The sequence below is a fragment of the Triturus cristatus genome, chromosome 1_2 (assembly GCF_964204655.1).
Source record: "Triturus cristatus chromosome 1_2, aTriCri1.1, whole genome shotgun sequence".
In the NCBI taxonomy this organism is placed as follows: domain Eukaryota; kingdom Metazoa; phylum Chordata; class Amphibia; order Caudata; family Salamandridae; genus Triturus; species Triturus cristatus.
The window spans coordinates 120129440-120155076 of NC_140580.1; the positions used below are offsets into that span (position 1 = coordinate 120129440).

At 34.1% G+C, this 25637-nt stretch overlaps 1 protein-coding gene across 1 annotated transcript in view; it reads left to right on the forward strand.

Moving 5' to 3' along the window:
* LOC146866932 (importin-9-like) overlaps window positions 1-25637 on the forward strand; it is a 269255-nt gene that overhangs the window by 76191 nt on the left and 167427 nt on the right. Inside the window, exons 3-4 of the mRNA XM_085603265.1 lie at window positions 2333-2419; window positions 4308-4509. Of these exons, the coding sequence (XP_085459391.1) occupies window positions 4314-4509 (196 nt within the window). The 5' untranslated portion in view covers window positions 2333-2419; window positions 4308-4313. The remainder of the gene's footprint in view (window positions 1-2332; window positions 2420-4307; window positions 4510-25637) is intronic.

A 25637-nucleotide genomic window follows, 5' to 3' on the forward strand; every position in this document is an offset into this window, starting at 1 on the left:
GGCTAATGTCTGAAACCTCTGACTCTTCTGTCAGTGAGATTAAGTTTTTCCCCGGTACATCTGGGGTCAAACAGCCAACTTCCATATTTGGCCCTCACTTCCTCCAAGAGAGTGTAGCCCAGTCTTGCTAGCCACAGCTGTTACTCTGCTTTCCTGTTCGCTATTAGTTATGCCAGACATACCCGCATCCATCATCCGGGGTCGAGTGCCCTCCACTAAGACGTCTTCCCTCGGACTAATATGTACAGCATGTACATGTGCCTCTATGATGGTGTTCTCACAATTTTCCTGCCAGGGAGTCATGTTTCCCCCGTCCGGGACATCTGACCTTTTACTTTGTCCAGTGGGTGTTTGCACTGCAGATGTTATTGCTTGGTCAGTTTCTGATATATGGTCGCTTCAAGCCCTGTCCATATCCTCATTGCCATTGTTAATGCTGGAATCCTTTTGCATCTCAATTTGGGTAACCCATTCCCCACCCAAAGCTTTGGGTGAGAAGATGTTTAAGATGGATGGTTGCGATTTCCCTACATCCGTAGGTGGTTTAGCTCGCCATAGATTTGTTTTTCCTGGAAGTTCAATTTTGTGATGTTCGATTTTTCCCTGTTTGTCGCGTTTATTTAGCCGTAGCTCCCCCTTTTTGAGATCTATTTTCAAATCAGAGCCCTCACGCCGCAACTGTACGGCAGTAGTGGTCGTTCGCTGCTTTTACCCTTCCTTGAGCAGCCATTGCAACGGTCTTGGTGTTGGGCTCGTGCTCTGTTTCTAGCAGTGCTCCAGCCGATAGCGTGTTAGTTTCCTGGCAGCCACCGTAGGCGTGCCCGGAACCTGCTAACGCTGTTAACAGAAGCCGCGTTAGGGCCTCCCAGTGCCCCCCGCAGAAGTTCCCTTGAGCCTCGCAGGCATGTCCTCGCTGTCAGACTTGATGGAATGTCGGAGAAATCCACCGAAGAACACCGCGACAGTCGTGGACTTCACTGCAGCTCCAGCACATACTCGTAGCCACCAGCCGGGATATTTACACCGCCAAGGGGGAGAGAGGTAAGGTGGCTTCTACTCAGACGCCGTCTTGCTGCTGCTATTTTAAAGAGCACTCCACTTTTATTTGTCAAGCATTTTCATACTGATAGAATGAGTTTAGTTCACAGATCAGTAGAAGGCTGATCAAGAGAAGATCTGGTTTGTTTAAGGGGCGGAATAGTCTCCGCAGCAAAGATGCCTAGTATTACTGTAGTGACATCAATAGTGAAGTTTAAGTCAAATATTTTTGTATAAAGTTTTGTATTTGAAGCCAAGCTAGAGTTTTTAAACATGGATTAACAAACATTCCTGATCCTTTTGGATGACGGTGCTTTTAGTGAACTAAGGTGCAAGTTAGAGGGGATGTGTACCCTATACGTGGGCTGAATTCTTTTTGTACATGGAGCAATATTCTAGTCTATTAAAGCAAGCAAAAGAGGTTTTTCTCCAGCATACGTTGTGAGTTCTTGTATTTGAAGGTTCTCTCATATGTGATAAGGAACAAAATGGAGGCTTAGTGAAATAAATTGTCTATGATCACGCAGTTTGGTCAAGCAGGGAAACTGGGAATCATTCCACATTCTCCAGTTTCACACTGTGCAGTTCTGTCTAGATAGACAATCTTTTTCTGGGATCAGAGGTTAATGCTTTATCCTTAATTCTTGGAGGATTTTAGTAGAGTATGCGTGATCTGCGGAATCCACATTTTATTTTTGATAGTTTTGCATAGGACCATCCTTGCCGAAGGATATGAGAGTTTGCTAGTGACCGGGTATTGCCAGTTCCACATTTATAGCATGCACTGTTTTTGAGGTGGCATTCTGGCATGCGCTTTAAAGCAAGTCTTCCATTGCAAATTTTGGGGAACCCTAAGGTGGTTCATACTACTGAAATCAATAGGATCTGTGGAACTCCGTTAAGGGGGGGGGCAGAGAGAAGGATGTGTGGGGGCAGGAGGGCTTATGTGCAAACTGCTTCTACAAATGTGTGTGATGTTAGTAACCATTCCTGTAACGTTGAGGTTTTTAGACTTTACACACATGGTTTATTTTCCTGTCTTTATTAACACAATGCACTTTTCCCTCTGCCTGGTATCTGGTGTGGGTACTACATATCGTCATGAATGTAAACTGAACTTATCCGTTTGAGGGCCCATTGCTGGTTGGATTTCTCAGCTGCTTGTATCATTGCCTTCTCGTTAAGGACTGTGGTAAATTTTCAGGGCTCTATGTAACAAACGTTTACATTACCAAATTAAAGAAAAACAAAATACTGCATGTTTGAAGCTTAAATCTGATGATTGTCTTTCCAGCTTGCATCGGTTGTTCTGAAACAGTATGTGGAAACTCACTGGTGCTCCCAGTCGGAAAAATTTAGATCACCGGAGACCACTGAAAGGGTATGTATTTGGATTGCCATTAACCATTACACACTTCTTGGTGTACTAGGTTAGATCTTAAGGTTTCCCACTAGCTTAAATGTTAGGGTTTTCTGATAATGAGTATCTAACCTGTGTGCCTTGACTGACCTATGATAAAGGTAATTGTATATTTCTAGTTCTCCTATTTTCCTAACTCTGGGTGGACAACATGGTATATTGTGAAACTGCTTGTGTGCCCTGCATCCTGCTTCTTGAACCAAACTCTCTGCCACCAACAAAGCATCCAAAAATAATTAGTTGCAGTGAGCATGCTGTTTTTAATTACTTGCATGCAGGGAATTACTGCCTTGTCTGAGAATGATCACAGCCCAGGGTTTGCAAGCATATTTGTAAGTTTGTGCTAGTGGAGTATGACCTTAAGTGTAGTAGTCGAAGAGTGTCTCAGGGGATGATCTAAATTTAAGTGACACAGTAACGAACTATGTAGGTCTTAATAAAGGTATGAGGTGTACAGATTCTCAGTTATGTTTACTGTTAAAAATTGGGTTTTTGTTTGGCAGAGGTATGCATCCTGTGCAAGCAGGTACCACAATCCTAAAAAGGTTAAGTCAGATACACACCCTAAATTAACCTGTGCTCACCCTCTGGTAGCTTGGCACAGAGCTGTCAGGCTTCTCTTCAGAGACAGAGTGTAAAGTATTTGAGAAACCATTCAAACAGTGGAAACACATCACAAAAAGATACCACACCTGGTTAGAAAACTATAGCTTAATTTAAAGAACAAAACAAGACCAAAAGGACAAAAGTCCACTAAGTATAACCGCAGTTATGAATTTTCAAAGAATAAACTGAATTGCAGTGATTAAAAACATAAATCATGAAAAAGGGCTATCTGGTTGCGCTACACTGAGTCAAATCCAAAAGTTCAGGCCAACCACGATGGAGTGCTGGTCAGATACAGGGACCAGCCTTGGCCCGCTGTAATGTACCATGTTTGCGTCCACCATGAGGACCAGAGTACGCAGTGTGATACTTAGGATAAAGGCGGGTAATGCGTCAGAACTAGGGTCGATGCACTGCGCAGTTGTGGCTGCATTGCAGTGGGACCTCACAGTGGTGGTGATGCGTTGCGGTCAATCCTTGCAGTAGTGGGGATGCGTCATCGTCAAGGGAGATGCACCGGTTCCGAACCGCACACATCTTCGATGCATGCTTTTTTGCTGGAGCAGCAGTTTATACCTACTTCCAAGGGCCCAGGACTGGGTTGGCACCACTTGGGATCAATAATCACAATCTTTGGAAGGGTGATCCCTTAAAGTCCCTACATTTACCTGAGCTCAACCCCCAGGTAGCTATGATGCAGAGCAGTTTGAGAAAATGTGTATTTATTCAGTACTAAAGTAATAATTTGCAGTGGAAATGCAAATCAATGAAAATCCCAAAATGAATTGGAAAAACAGAGTAAAATGTCATCAACAGAATGGCACCAAATTGTCAAAAATCCTATTAGGGTAACCCAGATACCACACAGTGGTAGTAGTAATCAATGGTTGCAGTAGAACAGGACATGGGCGCAGTTTGACACTGACCGCGTTGAAGTGATTAGGTCATGCTGGTCAAACATTTTACCCTCTTACTCTAATCCTTTAAGTCCCAGTCCACCACAGAAGTACACTTCTAAAGGCCCACAGGACCTCAGGGGAGGCACTTAAAAATTCACAGAGTAGGCCAACAGGAGGGCCCAGTCCTGGTCGGCTTGCCACTGGTCAGGTCGGTGTCTGCAGGAAAAGGTCTCTTGTAGCTTTTTTAAATTAGTTTTTCCTGCAGCGATTACTTTATTCCATGTGCCCTAGTTCATCCTATTTTTTTAGGTATGCCTCAAACTGTACTGCTTTTGATCTTCCAGGCGAAAATGGTCATCAGGCAGATGCTTCCCAATGGGCTGAGGGAGTCAATCAGCAAGGTGCGCTCCAGCGTGGCCTATGCGGTATCTGCGATAGCGTACTGGGACTGGCCTGAGGCCTGGCCTCAGCTTTTCAACTTGCTGATGGAGATGCTCGTCAGTGGATATCTGAATGCAGTGCATGGAGCCATGAGGGTTTTGACTGGTGAGTCCCATGAGTGCCTAAGACCTAACTGTACAGGCTTCTATAAAGCAATGGATGAAAGGGGGGGGGGGGCTTATTGAGCCAGCCATATATTGTAGCCCTGGCACAGTAAATGGAAGCAAGCACTTACTGGCAAAAACTCTCTCTATCTCTATTAGAGATATTAGAGATATCTCTATCTCTATTAGAGATATCTCTATTAGAGATGTCTCTATCTCTAGCTCTATTAGAGATGTCTCTATCTCTATTAGAGATGTCTCCATCTCTATTAGAGATGTCTCTATCTCTATTAGAGATGTCTCTATCTCTATTAGAGATATCTCTGTCTCTATCTCTATTAGAGATATCTCTATTAGAGATATCTCTATCTCTATTAGAGATATCTCTATCTCTATCTCTAATAGAGATATCTCTATCTCTATTAGAGATATCTCTATCTCTATTAGAGATATCTCTATCTCTATTAGAGATGTCTCTATCTCTATTAGAGATATCTCTATCTCTATTAGGGATGTCTCTATCTCGATCTCTATTAGAGATGTCTCTATCTCTATTAGAGATATCTATATCTCTATTAGAGATATCTCTATCTCTATTAGGGATGTCTCTATCTCTATCTCTATTAGAGATATCTCTATCTCTATCTCTAATAGAGATATCTCTATCTCTATTAGAGATATCTCTATCTCTATCTCTATTAGAGATGTCTATCTCTATCTCTATTAGAGATGTCTCTATCTCTATTAGAGATGTCTCTATCTCTATTAGAGATATCTCTATCTCTATTAGAGATATCTCTATCTCTCTCTCTATTAGAGATATCTCTATCTCTCTCTCTATTAGAGATATCTCTCTCTCTATTAGAGATGTCTCTATCTTTATCTCTATTAGAGATGTCTCTATCTCTATTAGTTATCTCTATCTCTATCTCTATTAGAGATATCTCTATCTCTATTAGAGATATCTATATCTCTATTAGAGATATCTCTATCTCTATCTCTATTAGGGATGTCTCTATCTCTATTAGAGATATCTCTATCTCTATCTCTAATAGAGATATCTCTATCTCTATCTCTATTAGAGATATCTCTATCTCTATCTCTATTAGAGATATCTCTATCTCTATTAGAGATATCTCTATCTCTATCTCTATTAGAGATGTCTCTATCTCGATCTCTATTAGAGATGTCTCTATCTCTATTAGAGATCTCTATCTCTATTAGAGATATCTATCTCTATTAGAGATATCTCTTTCTCACCATCCTCCCCTCATTCCGTGCTGGGGGGGGGGTGGACCCCGTCCGCTCCCCATCACCCCATCTTCCACGGGAGAGTGGAGATCTGAAACCCCCAGACTGAAAGTTGTGGTGCGTTTGCGTTGAATGGGTGGGTTAGGGTGGATTGGGAGTTAGAGGGTTGTTCGGGAGGCTTTGCCCCCATACATACAGAGCCTTGAAGATGGGGGAAATAACACGTAGTCGTGATCAGACAACTAGCAATGCATATATCTAATGTAATGTCAATCGCTCGTATGGTTTATTTGATGTGCATTGACAAATACATGATACCAGCTGTGAGAAAGTTTAAGATACTTGCATAACATTCCTGGAAATATGTATAAGTACTGCGTGTAATACAGATTGTACCTCAATGATCCTTCTATGCAAAAATCGAATAAAGATTGTTTAAAAAAAAAGAGATATCTCTATCTCTATTAGAGATATCTCTATCTCTATTAGAGATATCTCTATCTCTATCTCTATTAGAGATATCTCTATCTCTATTAGAGATATCTCTATCTCTATTAGAGATATCTCTATCTCTATTAGAGATATCTCTATCTCTATCTCTATTAGAGATATCTCTATCTCTATTAGAGATATCTCTATCTCTATTAGAGATATCTCTATCTCTATTAGAGATGTCTAGCTCTATTAGAGATATCTCTATTAGAGATGTCTCTATCTCTATTAGAGATGTCTCTATCTCTATCTCTATTAGAGATGTCTCTATCTCTATTAGAGATATCTCTATCTATATCTCTATTAGAGATATCTCTATCTCTATTAGAGATATCTCTCTATCTCTATTGGAGATATCTCTATCTCTATTAGAGATGTCTATCTATCTTTATCTCTATTAGAGATGTCTCTATCTCTATTAGAGATGTCTCTATCTCTATTAGAGATGTCTCTGTCTCTATTAGAGATATCTCTATCTCTATTAGAGATATCTCTATTAGAGATATCTCTATCTCTATTAGAGATATCTCTCTCTCTATCTCTATTAGAGATATCTCTATCTCTATTAGAGATATCTCTATCTCTATTAGAGATGTCTCTATCTATTAGAGATGTCTCTCTATCTCTATTAGAGATGTCTCTATCTCTATTAGAGATGTCTCTATCTCTATTAGAGATGTCTATCTCTATTAGAGATGTCTCTATCTCTATCAGAGATGTCTATCTCTATTAGAGATGTCTCTATCTCTATTAGAGATGTCTCTATCTCTATTAGAGATGTCTCTATCTCTATTAGAGATATCTCTGTCTCTATCTCTATTAGAGATATCTCTATCTCTATCTCTATTAGAGATATCTCTATTAGAGATATCTCTATCTATATTAGAGATATCTCTATCTGTATCTCTATTAGAGATATCTCTATTAGAGATATCTTTATCTCTATTAGGGATGTCTCTATCTCTATTAGAGATATCTCTATCTCTATCTCCATTAGAGATATCTCTATCTCTATTAGAGATCTCTATCTCTATTAGAGATGTCTCTATCTCTATCTCTATTAGAGATATCTCTATCGCTGTTTCTATTAGAGATATCTCTAGCTCTATTGGAGATATCTCTATCTCTATCTCTATTAGAGATAGAGATATCTCTAATAGAGATAGAGATAGAGATATCTCTAATAGAGATAGAGATAGAGATATCTCCAATAGAGCTAGAGATATCTCTAATAGAAACAACGATAGAGATATCTCTAATAGAGATAGAGACATCCCTAATAGAGATAAAGATATCTCTAATAGAGATATCTCTAATAGAGATACAGATAGAGATATCTCTAATATAGATAGAGATATCTCTAATAGAGATATCTCTAATAGAGATAGAGATATCTCTAATAGAGATAGAGACAGAGATATCTCTAATAGAGATAGAGAGATCTCTAATAGAGATAGAGACATCTCTAATAGAGATAGAGATATCTCTAATAGAGATAGAGATATCTCTAATAGAGATAGAGATATCTCTAATAGAGATAGAGATAGAGATATCTCTATCTCTATTAGAGATATCTCTATCTCTATTAGAGATGTCTCTATCTCTATCAGAGATGTCTATCTCTATTAGAGATGTCTCTATCTCTATTAGAGATCTCTCTATCTCTATTAGAGATATCTCTATCTCTATTAGAGATATCTCTATCTCTATTAGAGATATCTCTTTCTCTATCTCTATTAGAGATGTCTCTATCTCTATTAGAGATATCTCTCTCTATTAGAGATGTCTCTATCTCTATCTCTATTAGAGATGTCTCTATCTCTATTAGAGATGTCGCTATCTCTATCTCTATTAGAGATGTCTCTATCTCTATCAGAGATGTCTCTATCTCTATTAGAGATGTCTCTATCTCTATTAGAGATGTCTCTATCTCTATTAGAGATGTCTCTATCTCTATTAGAGATGTCTCTATCTCTATCTCTATTAGAGATGTCTCTATCTCTATTAGAGATATCTCTATCTCTATTAGAGATGTCTCTATCTCTATCTCTATTAGAGATATCTCTATCTCTATTAGAGATGTCTCTATCTCTATCTCTATTAGAGATGTCTCTATCTCTATTAGAGATCTCTATCTCTATCTCACCATCCTCCCCTCATTCCGTGCTAGGGGTGGGGGGGTGGACCCCGTCCGCTCCCCATCACCTCATCTTCCACGGGAGAGTGGAGATCTGAAACCCCCAGACTGAAAGTTGTGGTGCGTTTGCGTTGAATGGGTGGGTTAGGGTGGATTGGGAGTTAGAGGGTTGTTCGGGAGGCTTTGCCCCCATACATACAGAGCCTTGAAGATGGGGGAAATAACACGTAGTCATGATCAGACAACTAGCAATGCATATATCTAATGTAATGTCAACCGCTCGTATGGTTTATTTGATGTGCATTGACAAATACATGATACCAGCTGTGAGAAAGTTTAAGATACTTGCATAACATTCCTGGAAATATGTATAAGTACTGCGTGTAATACAGATTGTACCTCAATGATCCTTCTATGCAAAAATCGAATAAAGATTGTTTAAAAAAAAAGAGATATCTCTATCTCTATTAGAGATATCTCTATCTCTATTAGAGATATCTCTATCTCTATCTCTATTAGAGATATCTCTAACTCTATCTCTATTAGAGATATCTCTAACTCTATTAGAGATATCTCTATCTCTATCTCTATTAGAGATGTCTATCTCTATTAGAGATATCTCTCTATTAGAGATGTCTCTATCTCTATTAGAGATCTCTCTATCTCTATCAGAGATGTCTCTATCTCTATTAGAGATGTCTCTATCTCTATTAGTGATGTCTCTATCTCTATTAGAGATATCTCTATCTCTATTAGAGATATCTCTATCTCTATTAGAGATATCTCTCTATCTCTATTAGAGATATCTCTATCTCTATTAGAGATGTCTATCTCTATCTATCTTTATCTCTATTAGAGATGTCTCTATCTCTATTAGAGATGTCTCTATCTCTATTAGAGATGTCTCTGTCTCTATTAGAGATATCTCTATCTATCTCTATTAGAGATATCTCTATCTCTATTAGAGATATCTCTATCTCTATTAGAGATATCTCTATCTCTATTAGAGATATCTCTATCTCTATTAGAGATGTCTCTCTATCTCTATTAGAGATGTCTATATCTCTATCTCTATTAGAGATGTCTATCTCTATTAGAGATGTCGCTATCTCTATTAGAGATGTCGCTATCTCTATCCCTATCTCTATTAGAGATGTGTCTATCTCTATCAGAGATGTCTATCTCTATTAGAGATGTCTCTATCTCTATTAGAGATGTCTCTATCTCTATTAGAGATATCTCCGTCTCTATCTCTATTAGAGATATCTCTATCTCTATTAGAGATGTCTCTATCTCTTTTAGAGGTGTCTCTCTATCTCTATTGGAGATATCTCTATCTCTATTGGAGATACCTCTATCTCTATTAGAGATATCTCTCTTATCTCTATTAGAGATGTCTCTATCTCTATTAGAGATGTCTCTATCTCTATTAGAGATGTCTCTATCTCTATTAGAGATGTCACTATCTCATCTCTATTAGAGATGTCACTATCTCATCTCTATTAGAGATATCTCTATCTCTATCTCGATAAATATAGATAGATCTATCTCTATCTCGATAAATATAGATAGATCTATCTCTATCTCTAGCTCGATAAATATAGATAGATCTATCTCTATTAGAGATATCTCTATCTCGATAAATATAGATAGATCTATCTCTATCTCTATCTCGATAAATATAGATAGCTCTATCTCGATAAATATAGATAGATCTATCTCTATCTCGATAAATATAGTTAGATCTATCTCTATCTCTATCTCGATAAATATAGATAGATCTATCTCTATCTCGATAAATATAGATAGATCTATCTCTATCTCTATCTCGATAAATATAGATAGATCTATATCTCTATCGCGATAAATATAGATAGATCTATCTCTATCTATCTCGATAAATATAGATAGATCTATCTCTATCTCTCTCTATTAGAGATGTCTCTATCTCTATTAGAGGTGTCTCTATCTCTGTTAGAGATGTCTCTATCTCTATTAGAGATGTCTCTCTATCTCTATTAGAGATGTCTCTATCTCTATTAGAGATATCTCTATCTCTATTAGAGATATCTCTATCTTTATTAGAGATGTCTCTATCTCTATTAGAGATATCTTTCTATCTCTATTGGAGATGTCTCTATCTCTATTAGAGATATCTCTATCTCCATTAGAGATATCTCTATCTCTATTAGAGATCTCTATCTCTATTAGAGATATCTCTATCTCTATCTCTATTAGAGATGTCTCTATCTCTATTAGAGATATCTCTCTATCTCTATTGGAGATATCTCTATCTCTATTGGAGATATCTCTATCTCTATTGGAGATATCTCTATCTCTATTAGAGATATCTCTCTATCTCTTTTAGAGATGTCTCTATCTCTATTAGAGATGTCTCTATCTCTATTAGAGATGTCTCTATCTCTATTAGAGATGTCTCTATCTCTATTAGAGATATCTCTATCTCTATCTCCATTAGAGATATCTCTATCTCTATTAGATATCTCTATCTCTATCAGAGATGTCTCTATCTCTATTAGAGATATCTCTTTATCTCTATTGGAGATATCTCTATCTCTATTGGAGATACCTCTATCTCTATCAGAGATATCTCTCTTATCTCTATTAGAGATGTCTCTATCTCTATTAGAGATGTCTCTATCTCTATTAGAGATGTCTCTATCTCTATTAGAGATGTCACTATTTCATCTCTATTAGAGATATCTCTATCTCTATTAGAGATATCTCTATCTCTATCTCGATAAATATAGATAGATCTATCTCTATCTCGATAAATATAGATAGATCTATCTCTATCTCGATAAATATAGATAGATCTATCTCTATTAGAGATATCTCTATCTCGATAAATATAGATAGATCTATCTCTATCTCTATCTCGATAAATATAGATAGCTCTATCTCGATAAATATAGATAGATCTATCTCTATCTCGATAAATATAGTTAGATCTATCTCTATCTCTATCTCGATAAATATAGATAGATCTATCTCTATCTCTCTCTATTAGAGATGTCTCTATCTCTATTAGAGATGTCTCTATCTCTGTCTCTATTAGAGATATCTCTATCTCTATTAGAGATCTCTATCTCTATTAGAGATGTCTCTATCTCTATTAGAGATGTCTCTATCTCTATCTCTATTAGAGATGTCTCTATCTCTATTAGAGATGTCTCTATCTCTATCTCTATTAGAGATGTCTCTATCTCTATTAGAGATGTCTCTATCTCTATTAGAGATATCTCTATCTCTATTAGAGATGTCTCTATCTCTATCTCTATGAGAGATATCTCTATCTCTATTAGAGATATCTCTATTAGAGATATCTCTATCTCTATTAGAGATATCTCTATCTCTATTAGAGCTATCTCTATCTCTATTAGAGATGTTTCTATCTCTATTAGAGATATCTCTATCTCTATTAGAGATATCTCTATCTCTATTAGAGATATCTCTATCTCTATTAGAGCTATCTCTATCTCTATTAGATATATCTCTATCTCTATTAGAGATGTCTCTATCTCTATTAGAGATATCTCTATCTCTATCTCCATTAGAGATATCTCTATTAGAGATATCTCTATCTCTATTAGAGATATCTCTATCTCTATTAGAGATATCTCTATCTCTATTAGAGATCTCTATCTCTATTAGAGATATCTCTATCTCTATTAGAGATGTCTCTATCTCTATTAGAGATATCTCTCTATCTCTATTGGAGATATCTCTATCTCTATTGGAGATATCTCTATCTCTATTGGAGATATCTCTATCTCTATTAGAGATATCTCTCTATCTCTTTTAGAGATGTCTATCTCTATAAGAGATGTCTCTATCTCTATTAGAGATGTCTCTATCTCCTTTAGAGATGTCTCTATCTCTATTAGAGATGTCACTATCTCATCTCTATTAGAGATATCTCTATCTCTATTAGAGATATCTCTATCTCTATCTCGATAAATATAGATAGATCTATCTCTATTAGAGATATCTCTATCTCGATAAATATAGATAGATCTATCTCTATCTCTATCTCGATAAATATAGATAGCTCTATCTCGATAAATATAGATAGATCTATCTCTATCTCGATAAATATAGATAGATCTATCTCTATCTCTCTCTATTAGAGATGTCTCTATCTCTATTAGAGATGTCTCTATCTCTGTCTCTATTAGAGATATCTCTATCTCTATTAGAGATATCTCATCTCTATTAGAGATATCTCTATCTCTATCTCGATAAATATAGATAGATCTATCTCTATCTCGATAAATATAGATAGATCTATCTCTATCTCTAGCTCGATAAATATAGATAGATCTATCTCTATTAGAGATATCTCTATCTCGATAAATATAGATAGATCTATCTCTATCTCTATCTCGATAAATATAGATAGCTCTATCTCGATAAATATAGATAGATCTATCTCTATCTCGATAAATATAGTTAGATCTATCTCTATCTCTATCTCGATAAATATAGATAGATCTATCTCTATCTCTCTATTAGAGATGTCTCTATCTCTATTAGAGATGTCTCTATCTCTGGCTCTATTAGAGATATCTCTATCTCTATTAGAGATGTCTCTATCTCTATCTCTATTAGAGGTATCTCTATCTCTATTAGAGATGTCTCTATCTCTATTAGAGATATCTCTATCTCTATTAGAGATGTCTCTATCTCTATCTCTATTAGAGATATCTCTATCTCTATTAGAGATATCTCTATTAGAGACATCTCTATCTCTATTAGAGATATCTCTATCTCTATTAGAGATATCTCTATCTCTATTAGAGATATCTCTTTCTCTATCTCTATTAGAGATGTCTCTATCTCTATTAGAGATATCTCTCTCTATTAGAGATGTCTCTATCTCGAGCTCTATTAGAGATGTCTCTATCTCTATTAGAGATATCTCTATCTCTATTAGAGATATCTCTATCTCTATTAGAGATCTCTATCTCTATTAGAGATGTCTCTATCTCTATTAGAGATGTCTCTATCTCTATTAGAGATATCTCTCTATCTCTATTGGAGATATCTCTATCTCTTAGAGATGTTTATCTCTATCTATCTCTATCTCTATTAGAGATGTCTCTATCTCTATCTCTATAGAGATATATCTATCTCTATTAGAGATATCTCTATCTCTATTAGAGATATCTCTATCTCTATTAGAGATATCTCTCTATCTCTATTAGAGATATATCTATCTCTATCTCTATTAGAGATATCTCTATCTCTAGCTCTATTAGAGATGTCTCTATCTCTTTTAGAGATGTCTCTATCTCTATTAGAGATGTCTCTATCTCATCTCTATTAGAGATATCTCTATCTCTATTAGAGATATCTCTATCTCGATAAATATAGATAGATCTATCTCTATCTCGATAAATATAGATAGATCTATCTCTATCTCTATCTCGATAAATATAGATAGATCTATATCTCTATCGCGATAAATATAGATAGATCTATCTCTATCTATCTCGATAAATATAGATAGATCTATCTCTATCTCTCTCTATTAGAGATGTCTCTATCTCTATTAGAGGTGTCTCTATCTCTGTTAGAGATGTCTCTATCTCTGTTAGAGATGTCTCTATCTCTATTAGAGATGTCTCTATCTCTATTAGAGATATCTCTATCTCTATTAGAGATATCTCTCTATCTTTATTGGAGATGTCTCTATCTCTATTAGAGATATCTTTCTATCTCTATTGGAGATGTCTCTATCTCTATCTCTATTAGAGATATCTCTATCTCCATTAGAGATATCTCTATCTCTATTAGAGATCTCTATCTCTATTAGAGATATCTCTATCTCTATCTCTATTAGAGATGTCTCTATCTCTATTAGAGATATCTCTCTATCTCTATTGGAGATATCTCTATCTCTATTAGAGATATCTCTATCTCTATTGGAGATATCTCTATCTCTATTAGAGATATCTCTCTATCTCTTTTAGAGATGTCTCTATCTCTATTAGAGATGTCTCTATCTCTATTAGAGATGTCTCTATCTCTATCTCCATTAGAGATTTCTCTATCTCTATTAGAGATCTCTATCTCTATCAGAGATGTCTCTATCTCTATTAGAGATATATCTCTATCTCTATTGGAGATATCTCTATCTCTATTGGAGATACCTCTATCTCTATTAGAGATATCTCTCTTATCTCTATTAGAGATGTCTCTATCTCTATTAGAGATGTCTCTATCTCTATTAGAGATGTCACTATCTCATCTCTATTAGAGATATCTCTATCTCTATTAGAGATATCTCTATCTCTATCTCGATAAATATAGATAGCTTTATCTCGATAAATATAGATAGATCTATCTCTATCTCGATAAATATAGTTAGATCTATCTCTATCTCTATCTCGATAAATATAGATAGATCTATCTCTATCTCTCTCTATTAGAGATGTCTCTATCTCTATTAGAGATGTCTCTATCTCTGTCTCTATTAGAGATATCTCTATCTCTATTAGAGATATCTCTATCTCTATTAGAGATGTCTCTATCTCTATTAGAGATGTCTCTATCTCTATCTCTATTAGAGATATCTCTATCTCTATTAGAGATATCTCTATCTCTATCTCTATTAGAGATATCTCTCTCTCTATTAGAGATATATCTCTCTCTATTAGAGATGTCTCTATCTTTATCTCTATTAGAGATGTCTCTATCTCTATTAGAGTTATCTCTATCTCTATCTCTATTAGAGATATCTCTATCTCTATTAGAGATATCTATATCTCTATTAGAGATATCTCTATCTCTATCTCTATTAGGGATGTCTCTATCTCTATTAGAGATATCTCTATCTCTATCTCTAATAGAGATATCTCTATCTCTATCTCTATTAGAGATATCTCTATCTCTATCTCTATTAGAGATATCTCTATCTCTATTAGAGATATCTCTATCTCTATCTCTATTAGAGATGTCTCTATCTCGATCTCTATTAGAGATGTCTCTATCTCTATTAGAGATCTCTATCTCTATTAGAGATATCTATCTCTATTAGAGATATCTCTTTCTCACCATCCTCCCCTCATTCCGTGCTGGGGGGGGGGGTGGACCCCGTCCGCTCCCCATCACCCCATCTTCCACGGGAGAGTGGAGATCTGAAACCCCCAGACTGAAAGTTGTGGTGCGTTTGCGTTGAATGGGTGGGTTAGGGTGGATTGGGAGTTAGAGGGTTGTTCGGGAGGCTTTGCCCCCATACATACAGAGCCTTGAAGATGGGGGAAATAACACGTAGTCGTGATCAGACAACTAGCAATGCATATATCTAATGTAATGTCAATCGCTCGTATGGTTTATTTGATGTGCATTGACAAATACATGATACCAGCTGTGAGAAAGTTTAAGATACTTGCATAACATTCCTGGAAATATGTATAAGTACTGCGTGTAATACAGATTGTACCTCAATGATCCTTCTATGCAAAAATCGAATAAAGATTGTTTAAAAAAAAAAGAGATATCTCTATCTCTATTAGAGATATCTCTATCTCTATTAGAGATATCTCTATCTCTATTAGAGATATCTCTATCTCTATCTCTATTAGAGATATCTCTATCTCTATCTCTATTAGAGATATCTCTAACTCTATCTCTATTAGAGATATCTCTAACTCTATTAGAGATATCTCTATCTCTATCTCTATTAGAGATGTCTATCTCTATTAGAGATATCTCTCTATTAGAGATGTCTCTATCTCTATTAGAGATCTCTCTATCTCTATTAGAGATGTCTCTATCTCTATCTCTATTAGAGATGTCTCTATCTCTATTAGAGATATCTCTATCTCTATTAGAGATATCTCTATCTCTATTAGAGATATCTCTCTATCTCTATTAGAGATATCTCTATCTCTATTAGAGATGTCTATCTCTATCTATCTTTATCTCTATTAGAGATGTCTCTATCTCTATTAGAGATGTCTCTATCTCTATTAGAGATGTCTCTGTCTCTATTAGAGATATCTCTATCTATCTCTATTAGAGATATCTCTATCTCTATTAGAGATATCTCTATCTCTATTAGAGATATCTCTATCTCTATTAGAGATATCTCTATCTCTATTAGAGATGTCTCTCTATCTCTATTAGAGATGTCTATATCTCTATCTCTATTAGAGATGTCTATCTCTATTAGAGATGTCGCTATCTCTATTAGAGATGTCGCTATCTCTATCCCTATCTCTATTAGAGATGTGTCTATCTCTATCAGAGATGTCTATCTCTATTAGAGATGTCTCTATCTCTATTAGAGATATCTCCGTCTCTATCTCTATTAGAGATGTCTCTATCTCTTTTAGAGGTGTCTCTCTATCTCTATTGGAGATATCTCTATCTCTATTGGAGATACCTCTATCTCTATTAGAGATATCTCTCTTATCTCTATTAGAGATGTCTCTATCTCTATTAGAGATGTCTCTATCTCTATTAGAGATGTCTCTATCTCTATTAGAGATGTCACTATCTCATCTCTATTAGAGATGTCACTATCTCATCTCTATTAGAGATATCTCTATCTCTATCTCGATAAATATAGATAGATCTATCTCTATCTCGATAAATATAGATAGATCTATCTCTATCTCTAGCTCGATAAATATAGATAGATCTATCTCTATTAGAGATATCTCTATCTCGATAAATATAGATAGATCTATCTCTATCTCTATCTCGATAAATATAGATAGCTCTATCTCGATAAATATAGATAGATCTATCTCTATCTCGATAAATATAGTTAGATCTATCTCTATCTCTATCTCGATAAATATAGATAGATCTATCTCTATCTCTCTATTAGAGATGTCTCTATCTCCATTAGAGATTTCTCTATCTCTATTAGAGATGTCTCTATCTCTGGCTCTATTAGAGATATCTCTATCTCTATTAGAGATGTCTCTATCTCTATCTCTATTAGAGGTATCTCTATCTCTATTAGAGATGTCTCTATCTCTATTAGAGATATCTCTATCTCTATTAGAGATATCTCTATTAGAGATATCTCTCTATCTCTATTAGAGATATCTGTATCTCTATTAGAGATATCTCTATCTCTATTAGAGATATCTCTTTCTCTATCTCTATTAGAGATGTCTCTATCTCTATTAGAGATATCTCTCTCTATTAGAGATGTCTCTATCTCTAGCTCTATTAGAGATGTCTCTATCTCTATTAGAGATATCTCTATTAGAGATATCTCTCTCTATTAGAGATCTCTATCTCTATTAGAGATGTCTCTATCTCTATTAGAGATATATCTCTATCTCTATTGGAGATATCTCTATCTCTATTAGAGATGTTTATCTCTATCTATCTCTATCTCTATTAGAGATGTTTATCTCTATCTATCTCTATCTCTATTAGAGATGTCTCTATCTCTATCTCTATAGAGATATCTCTATCTCTATTAGAGATATCTCTATCTCTATTAGAGATATCTCTATCTCTATTAGAGATATCTCTCTATCTCTATTAGAGATATATCTATCTCTATCTCTATTAGAGATATCTCTATCTCTAGCTCTATTAGAGATGTCGCTATCTCTTTTAGAGATGTCTCTATCTCTATTAGAGATGTCTCTATCTCCATCTCTATTAGAGATATCTCTATCTCTATTAGAGATATCTCTATCTCGATAAATATAGATAGATCTATCTCTATCTCTATCTCGATAAATATAGATAGATCTATATCTCTATCGCGATAAATATAGATAGATCTATCTCTATCTATCTCGATAAATATAGATAGATCTATCTCTATCTCTCTCTATTAGAGATGTCTCTATCTCTATTAGAGGTGTCTCTATCTCTGTTAGAGATGTCTCTATCTCTATTAGAGATGTCTCTCTATCTCTATTAGAGATGTCTCTATCTCTATTAGAGATATCTCTATCTCTATTAGAGATATCTCTATCTTTATTAGAGATGTCTCTATCTCTATTAGAGATATCTTTCTATCTCTATTGGAGATGTCTCTATCTCTATTAGAGATATCTCTATCTCCATTAGAGATATCTCTATCTCTATTAGAGATCTCTATCTCTATTAGAGATATCTCTATCTCTATCTCTATTAGAGATGTCTCTATCTCTATTAGAGATATCTCTCTATCTCTAATGGAGATATCTCTATCTCTATTGGAGATATCTCTATCTCTATTGGAGATATCTCTATCTCTATTAGAGATATCTCTCTATCTCTTTTAGAGATGTCTCTATCTCTATTAGAGATGTCTCTATCTCTATTAGCGATGTCTCTATCTCTATTAGAGATATCTCTATCTCTATCTCCATTAGAGATATCTCTATCTCTATTAGATATCTCTATCTCTATCAGAGATGTCTCTATCTCTATTAGAGATATCTCTTTATCTCTATTGGAGATATCTCTATCTCTATTGGAGATACCTCTATCTCTATTAGAGATATCTCTCTTATCTCTATTAGAGATGTCTCTATCTCTATTAGAGATGTCTCTATCTCTATTAGAGATGTCTCTATCTCTATTAGAGATGTCTCTATCTCTATTAGAGATGTCACTATTTCATCTCTATTAGAGATATCTCTATCTCTATTAGAGATATCTCTATCTCTATCTCGATAAATATAGATAGATCTATCTCTATCTCGATAAATATAGATAGATCTATCTCTATCTCGATAAATATAGATAGATCTATCTCTATTAGAGATATCTCTATCTCGATAAATATAGATAGATCTATCTCTATCTCTATCTCGATAAATATAGATAGCTCTATCTCGATAAATATAGATAGATCTATCTCGATAAATATAGTTAGATCTATCTCTATCTCTATCTCGATAAATATAGATCTATCTCTATCTCTCTCTATTAGAGATGTCTCTATCTCTATTAGAGATGTCTCTATCTCTGTCTCTATTAGAGATATCTCTATCTCTATTAGAGATATCTCTATCTCTATTAGAGATGTCTCTATCTCTATTAGAGATGTCTCTATCTCTATCTCTATTAGAGATGTCTCTATCTCTATTAGAGATGTCTCTATCTCTATTAGAGATATCTCTATCTCTATTAGAGATGTCTCTATCTCTATTAGAGATATCTCTATTAGAGATATCTCTATCTCTATTAGAGATATCTCTATCTCTATTAGAGCTATCTCTATCTCTATTAGATATATCTCTATCTCTATTAGAGATGTCTCTATCTCTATTAGAGATATCTCTATCTCTATCTCCATTAGAGATATCTCTATTGGAGATATCTCTATCTCTATTGGAGATATCTCTATCTCTATTGGAGATATCTCTATCTCTATTAGAGATATCTCTCTATCTCTTTTAGAGATGTCTATCTCTATAAGAGATGTCTCTATCTCTATTAGAGATGTCTCTATCTCTATTAGAGATGTCTCTATCTCTATTAGAGATGTCACTATCTCATCTCTATTAGAGATATCTCTATCTCTATTAGAGATATCTCTATCTCTATCTCGATAAATATAGATAGATCTATCTCTATCTCTATCTCGATAAATATAGATAGATCTATCTCTATTAGAGATATCTCTATCTCGATAAATATAGATAGATCTATCTCTATCTCTATCTCGATAAATATAGATAGATCTATCTCTATCTCGATAAATATAGATAGATCTATCTCTATCTCTCTCTATTAGAGATGTCTCTATCTCTATTAGAGATGTCTCTATCTCTGTCTCTATTAGAGATATCTCTATCTCTATTAGAGATATCTCATCTCTATTAGAGATATCTCTATCTCTATCTCGATAAATATAGATAGATCTATCTCTATCTCGATAAATATAGATAGATCTATCTCTATCTCTAGCTCGATAAATATAGATAGATCTATCTCTATTAGAGATATCTCTATCTCGATAAATATAGATAGATCTATCTCTATCTCTATCTCGATAAATATAGATAGCTCTATCTCGATAAATATAGATAGATCTATCTCTATCTCGATAAATATAGTTAGATCTATCTCTATCTCTATCTCGATAAATATAGATAGATCTATCTCTATCTCTCTATTAGAGATGTCTCTATCTCTATTAGAGATGTCTCTATCTCTGGCTCTATTAGAGATATCTCTATCTCTATTAGAGATGTCTCTATCTCTATCTCTATTAGAGGTATCTCTATCTCTATTAGAGATGTCTCTATTTCTATTAGAGATATCTCTATCTCTATTAGAGATGTCTCTATCTCTATTAGAGATATCTCTATCTCTATTAGAGATATCTCTATTAGAGATATCTCTATCTCTATTAGAGATATCTCTATCTCTATTAGAGATATCTCTATCTCTATTAGAGATATCTCTATCTCTATTAGAGATATCTCTTTCTCTATCTCTATTAGAGATGTCTCTATCTCTATTAGAGATATCTCTCTCTAATAGAGATGTCTCTATCTCTAGCTCTATTAGAGATGTCTCTATCTCTATTAGAGATATCTCTATCTCTATTAGAGATATCTCTATCTCTATTAGAGATCTCTATCTCTATTAGAGATGTCTCTATCTCTATTAGAGATATCTCTCTATCTCTATTGGAGATATCTCTATCTCTATTAGAGATGTTTATCTCTATCTATCTCTATCTCTATTAGAGATGTCTCTATCTCTATCTCTATAGAGATATATCTATCTCTATTAGAGATATCTCTATCTCTATTAGAGATATCTCTATCTCTATTAGAGATATCTCTATCTCTATTAGAGATATCTCTCTATCTCTATTAGAGATATATCTATCTCTATCTCTATTAGAGATATCTCTATCTCTAGCTCTATTAGAGATGTCTCTATCTCTTTTAGAGATGTCTCTATCTCTATTAGAGATGTCTCTATCTCCATCTCTATTAGAGATATCTCTATCTCTATTAGAGATATCTCTATCTCGATAAATATAGATAGATCTATCTCTATCTCGATAAATATAGATAGATCTATCTCTATCTCGATAAATATAGATAGATCTATATCTCTATCGCGATAAATATAGATACATCTATCTCTATCTATCTCGATAAATATAGATAGATCTATCTCTATCTCTCTCTATTAGAGATGTCTCTATCTCTATTAGAGGTGTCTCTATCTCTGTTAGAGATGTCTCTATCTCTATTAGAGATGTCTCTATCTCTATTAGAGATATCTCTATCTCTATTAGAGATATCTCTCTATCTTTATTGGAGATGTCTCTATCTCTATTAGAGATATCTTTCTATCTCTATTGGAGATGTCTCTATCTCTATCTCTATTAGAGATATCTCTATCTCCATTAGAGATATCTCTATCTCTATTAGAGATCTCTATCTCTATTAGAGATATCTCTATCTCTATCTCTATTAGAGATGTCTCTATCTCTATTAGAGATATCTCTCTATCTCTATTGGAGATATCTCTATCTCTATTGGAGATATCTCTATCTCTATTGGAGATATCTCTATCTCTATTAGAGATATCTCTCTATTTTTTTTAGAGATGTCTCTATCTCTATTAGAGATGTCTCTATCTCTATTAGAGATGTCTCTATCTCTATCTCCATTAGAGATTTCTCTATCTCTATTAGAGATCTCTATCTCTATCAGAGATGTCTCTATCTCTATTAGAGATATATCTCTATCTCTATTGGAGATATCTCTATCTCTATTGGAGATACCTCTATCTCTATTAGAGATATCTCTCTTATCTCTATTAGAGATGTCTCTATCTCTATTAGAGATGTCTCTATCTCTATTAGAGATGTCACTATCTCATCTCTATTAGAGATATCTCTATCTCTATTAGAGATATCTCTATCTCTATCTCGATAAATATAGATAGATGTATCTCTATTAGAGATATCTCTATCTCGATAAATATAGATAGATCTATCTCTATCTCGATAAATATAGATAGCTCTATCTCGATAAATATAGATAGATCTATCTCTATCTCCATAAATATAGTTAGATCTATCTCTATCTCTATCTCGATAAATATAGATAGATCTATCTCTATCTCTCTCTATTAGAGATGTCTCTATCTCTATTAGAGATGTCTCTATCTCTGTCTCTATTAGAGATATCTCTATCTCTATTAGAGATATCTCTATCTCTATTAGAGATCTCTATCTCTATTAGAGATATCTCTATCTCTATTAGAGATCTCTATCTCTATTAGAGATATCTCTATCGCTATCTCTATTAGAGATGTCTCTATCTCTATTAGAGATATCTCTCTATCTCTATTGGAGATATCTCTATCTCTATTGGAGATATCTCTATCTCTATTGGAGATATCTCTATCTCTATTAGAGATATCTCTCTCTCTTTTAGAGATGTCTATTTCTATAAGAGATGTCTCTATCTCTATAAGAGATGTCTCTATCTCTATTAGAGATGTCTCTATCTCTATTAGAGATGTCACTATCTCATCTCTATTAGAGATATCTCTATCTCTATCTCGATAAATATAGATAGATCTATCTCTATCTCTATCTCGATAAATATAGATAGATCTATCTCTATTAGAGATATCTCTATCTCGATAAATATAGATAGATCTATCTCTATCTCTATCTCGATAAATATAGATAGCTCTATCTCGATAAATATAGATAGATCTATCTCTATCTCGATAAATATAGATAGATCTATCTCTATCTCTCTCTATTAGAGATGTCTCTATCTCTATTAGAGATGTCTCTATCTCTATTAGAGGTGTCTCTATCTCTGTCTCTATTAGAGATATCTCTATCTCTATTAGAGATATCTCTATCTCTATTAGAGATGTCTCTATCTCTATTAGAGATGTCTCTATCTCTATCTCTATTAGAGATGTCTCTATCTCTATTAGAGATGTCTCTATCTCTATCTCTATTAGAGGTATCTCTATCTCTATTAGAGATGTTTCTATCTCTATTAGAGATATCTCTATCTCTATTAGAGATGTCTCTATCTCTATCTCTATGAAAGATATCTCTATCTCTATTAGAGATATCTCTATTAGAGATATCTCTATCTCTATTAGAGATATCTCTATCTCTATTAGAGATATCTCTATCTCTATCTCTATTAGAGCTATCTCTATCTCTATTAGAGCTATCTCTATCTCTATTAGATCTATCTCTATCTCTATTAGATATATCTCTATCTCTATTAGAGATATCTCTATCTCTATTAGAGATGTCTATCTCTATTAGAGATATCTCTATCTCTATCTCCATTAGAGATATCTCTATTAGAGATATCTCTATCTCTATTAGAGATCTCTATCTCTATTAGAGATATCTCTATCTCCATTAGAGATATCTCTATCTCTATTAGAGATCTCTATCTCTATTAGAGATATCTCTATCTCTATCTCTATTAGAGATGTCTCTATCTCTATTAGAGATATCTCTCTATCTCTATTAGAGATATCTCTATCTCTATTGGAGATATCTCTATCTCTATCTCTATTGGAGATATCTCTATCTCTATTAGAGATATCTCTCTATCTCTTTTAGAGATGTCTATCTCTATAAGAGATGTCTCTATCTCTATTAGAGATGTCTCTATCTCTATTAGAGATGTCTCTATCTCTATTAGAGATATCTCTATCTCTATCTCCATTAGAGATATCTCTATCTCTATTAGAGATCTCTATCTCTATTAGAGATGTCTCTATCTCTATTAGAGATATCTCTCTATCTCTATTGGAGATATCTCTATCTCTATTGGAGATACCTCTATCTCTATTAGAGATATCTCTCTTATCTCTATTAGAGATGTCTCTATCTCTATTAGAGATGTCTCTATCTCTATTAGAGATGTCTCTATCTCTATTAGAGATGTCACTATCTCATCTCTATTAGAGATGTCACTATCTCATCTCTATTAGAGATATCTCTATCTCTATCTCGATAAATATAGATAGATCTATCTCTATCTCGATAAATATAGATAGATCTATCTCTATCTCTATCTCGATAAATATAGATAGATCTATCTCTATTAGAGATATCTCTATCTCGATAAATATAGATAGATCTATCTCTATCTCTATCTCGATAAATATAGATAGCTCTATCTCGATAAATATAGATAGATCTATATCTCGATAAATATAGTTAGATCTATCTCTATCTCTATCTCGATAAATATAGATAGATCTATCTCTATCTCTCTATTAGAGATGTCTCTATCTCTATTAGAGATGTCTCTATCTCTATTAGAGATGTCTCTATCTCTGGCTCTATTAGAGATATCTCTATCTCTATTAGAGATGTCTCTATCTCTATCTCTATTAGAGGTATCTCTATCTCTATTAGAGATGTCTCTATCTCTATTAGAGATATCTCTATCTCTATTAGAGATGTCTCTATCTCTATTAGAGATATCTCTATCTCTATTAGAGATATCTCTATTAGAGATATCTCTATCTCTGTTAGAGATATCTCTATCTCTATCTCTATTAGAGCTATCTCTATCTCTATTAGATATATCTCTATCTCTATTAGATATATCTCTATCTCTATTAGAGATGTCTCTATCTCTATTAGAGATATCTCTATCTCCATTAGAGATATCTCTATCTCTATCTCCATTAGAGATATCTCTATTAGAGATATCTCTATCTCTATTAGAGATATCTCTATCTCTATTAGAGATCTCTATCTCTATTAGAGATGTTTCTATCTCTATTAGAGATATCTCTATCTCTATTAGAGACATCTCTCTCTATCTCTATTAGAGATATCTCTATCTCTATTAGAGATATCTCTATCTCTATCAGAGATATCTCTATCTCTATCTCTATTAGAGATATCTCTTTCTCTATCTCTATTAGAGATGTCTCTATCTCTATTAGAGATATCTCTCTCTACTAGAGATGTCTCTATCTCTATTAGAGATATCTATCTCTATTAGAGATGTCTCTATCTCTATTAGAGATGTCTCTATCTCTATTAGAGATGTCTCTATCTCTATTAGAGATGTCTCTATCTCTATTAGAGATATCTCTATCTCTATCTCTATTAGAGATATCTCTATCTCTATTAGAGATATCTCTATCTCTATCTCTATTAGAGATGTCTCTATCTCTATTAGAGATATCTCTCTATCTCTATTGGAGATATCTCTATCTCTATTAGAGATGTTTATCTCTATCTCTCTCTATTAGAGATGTCTCTATCTCTA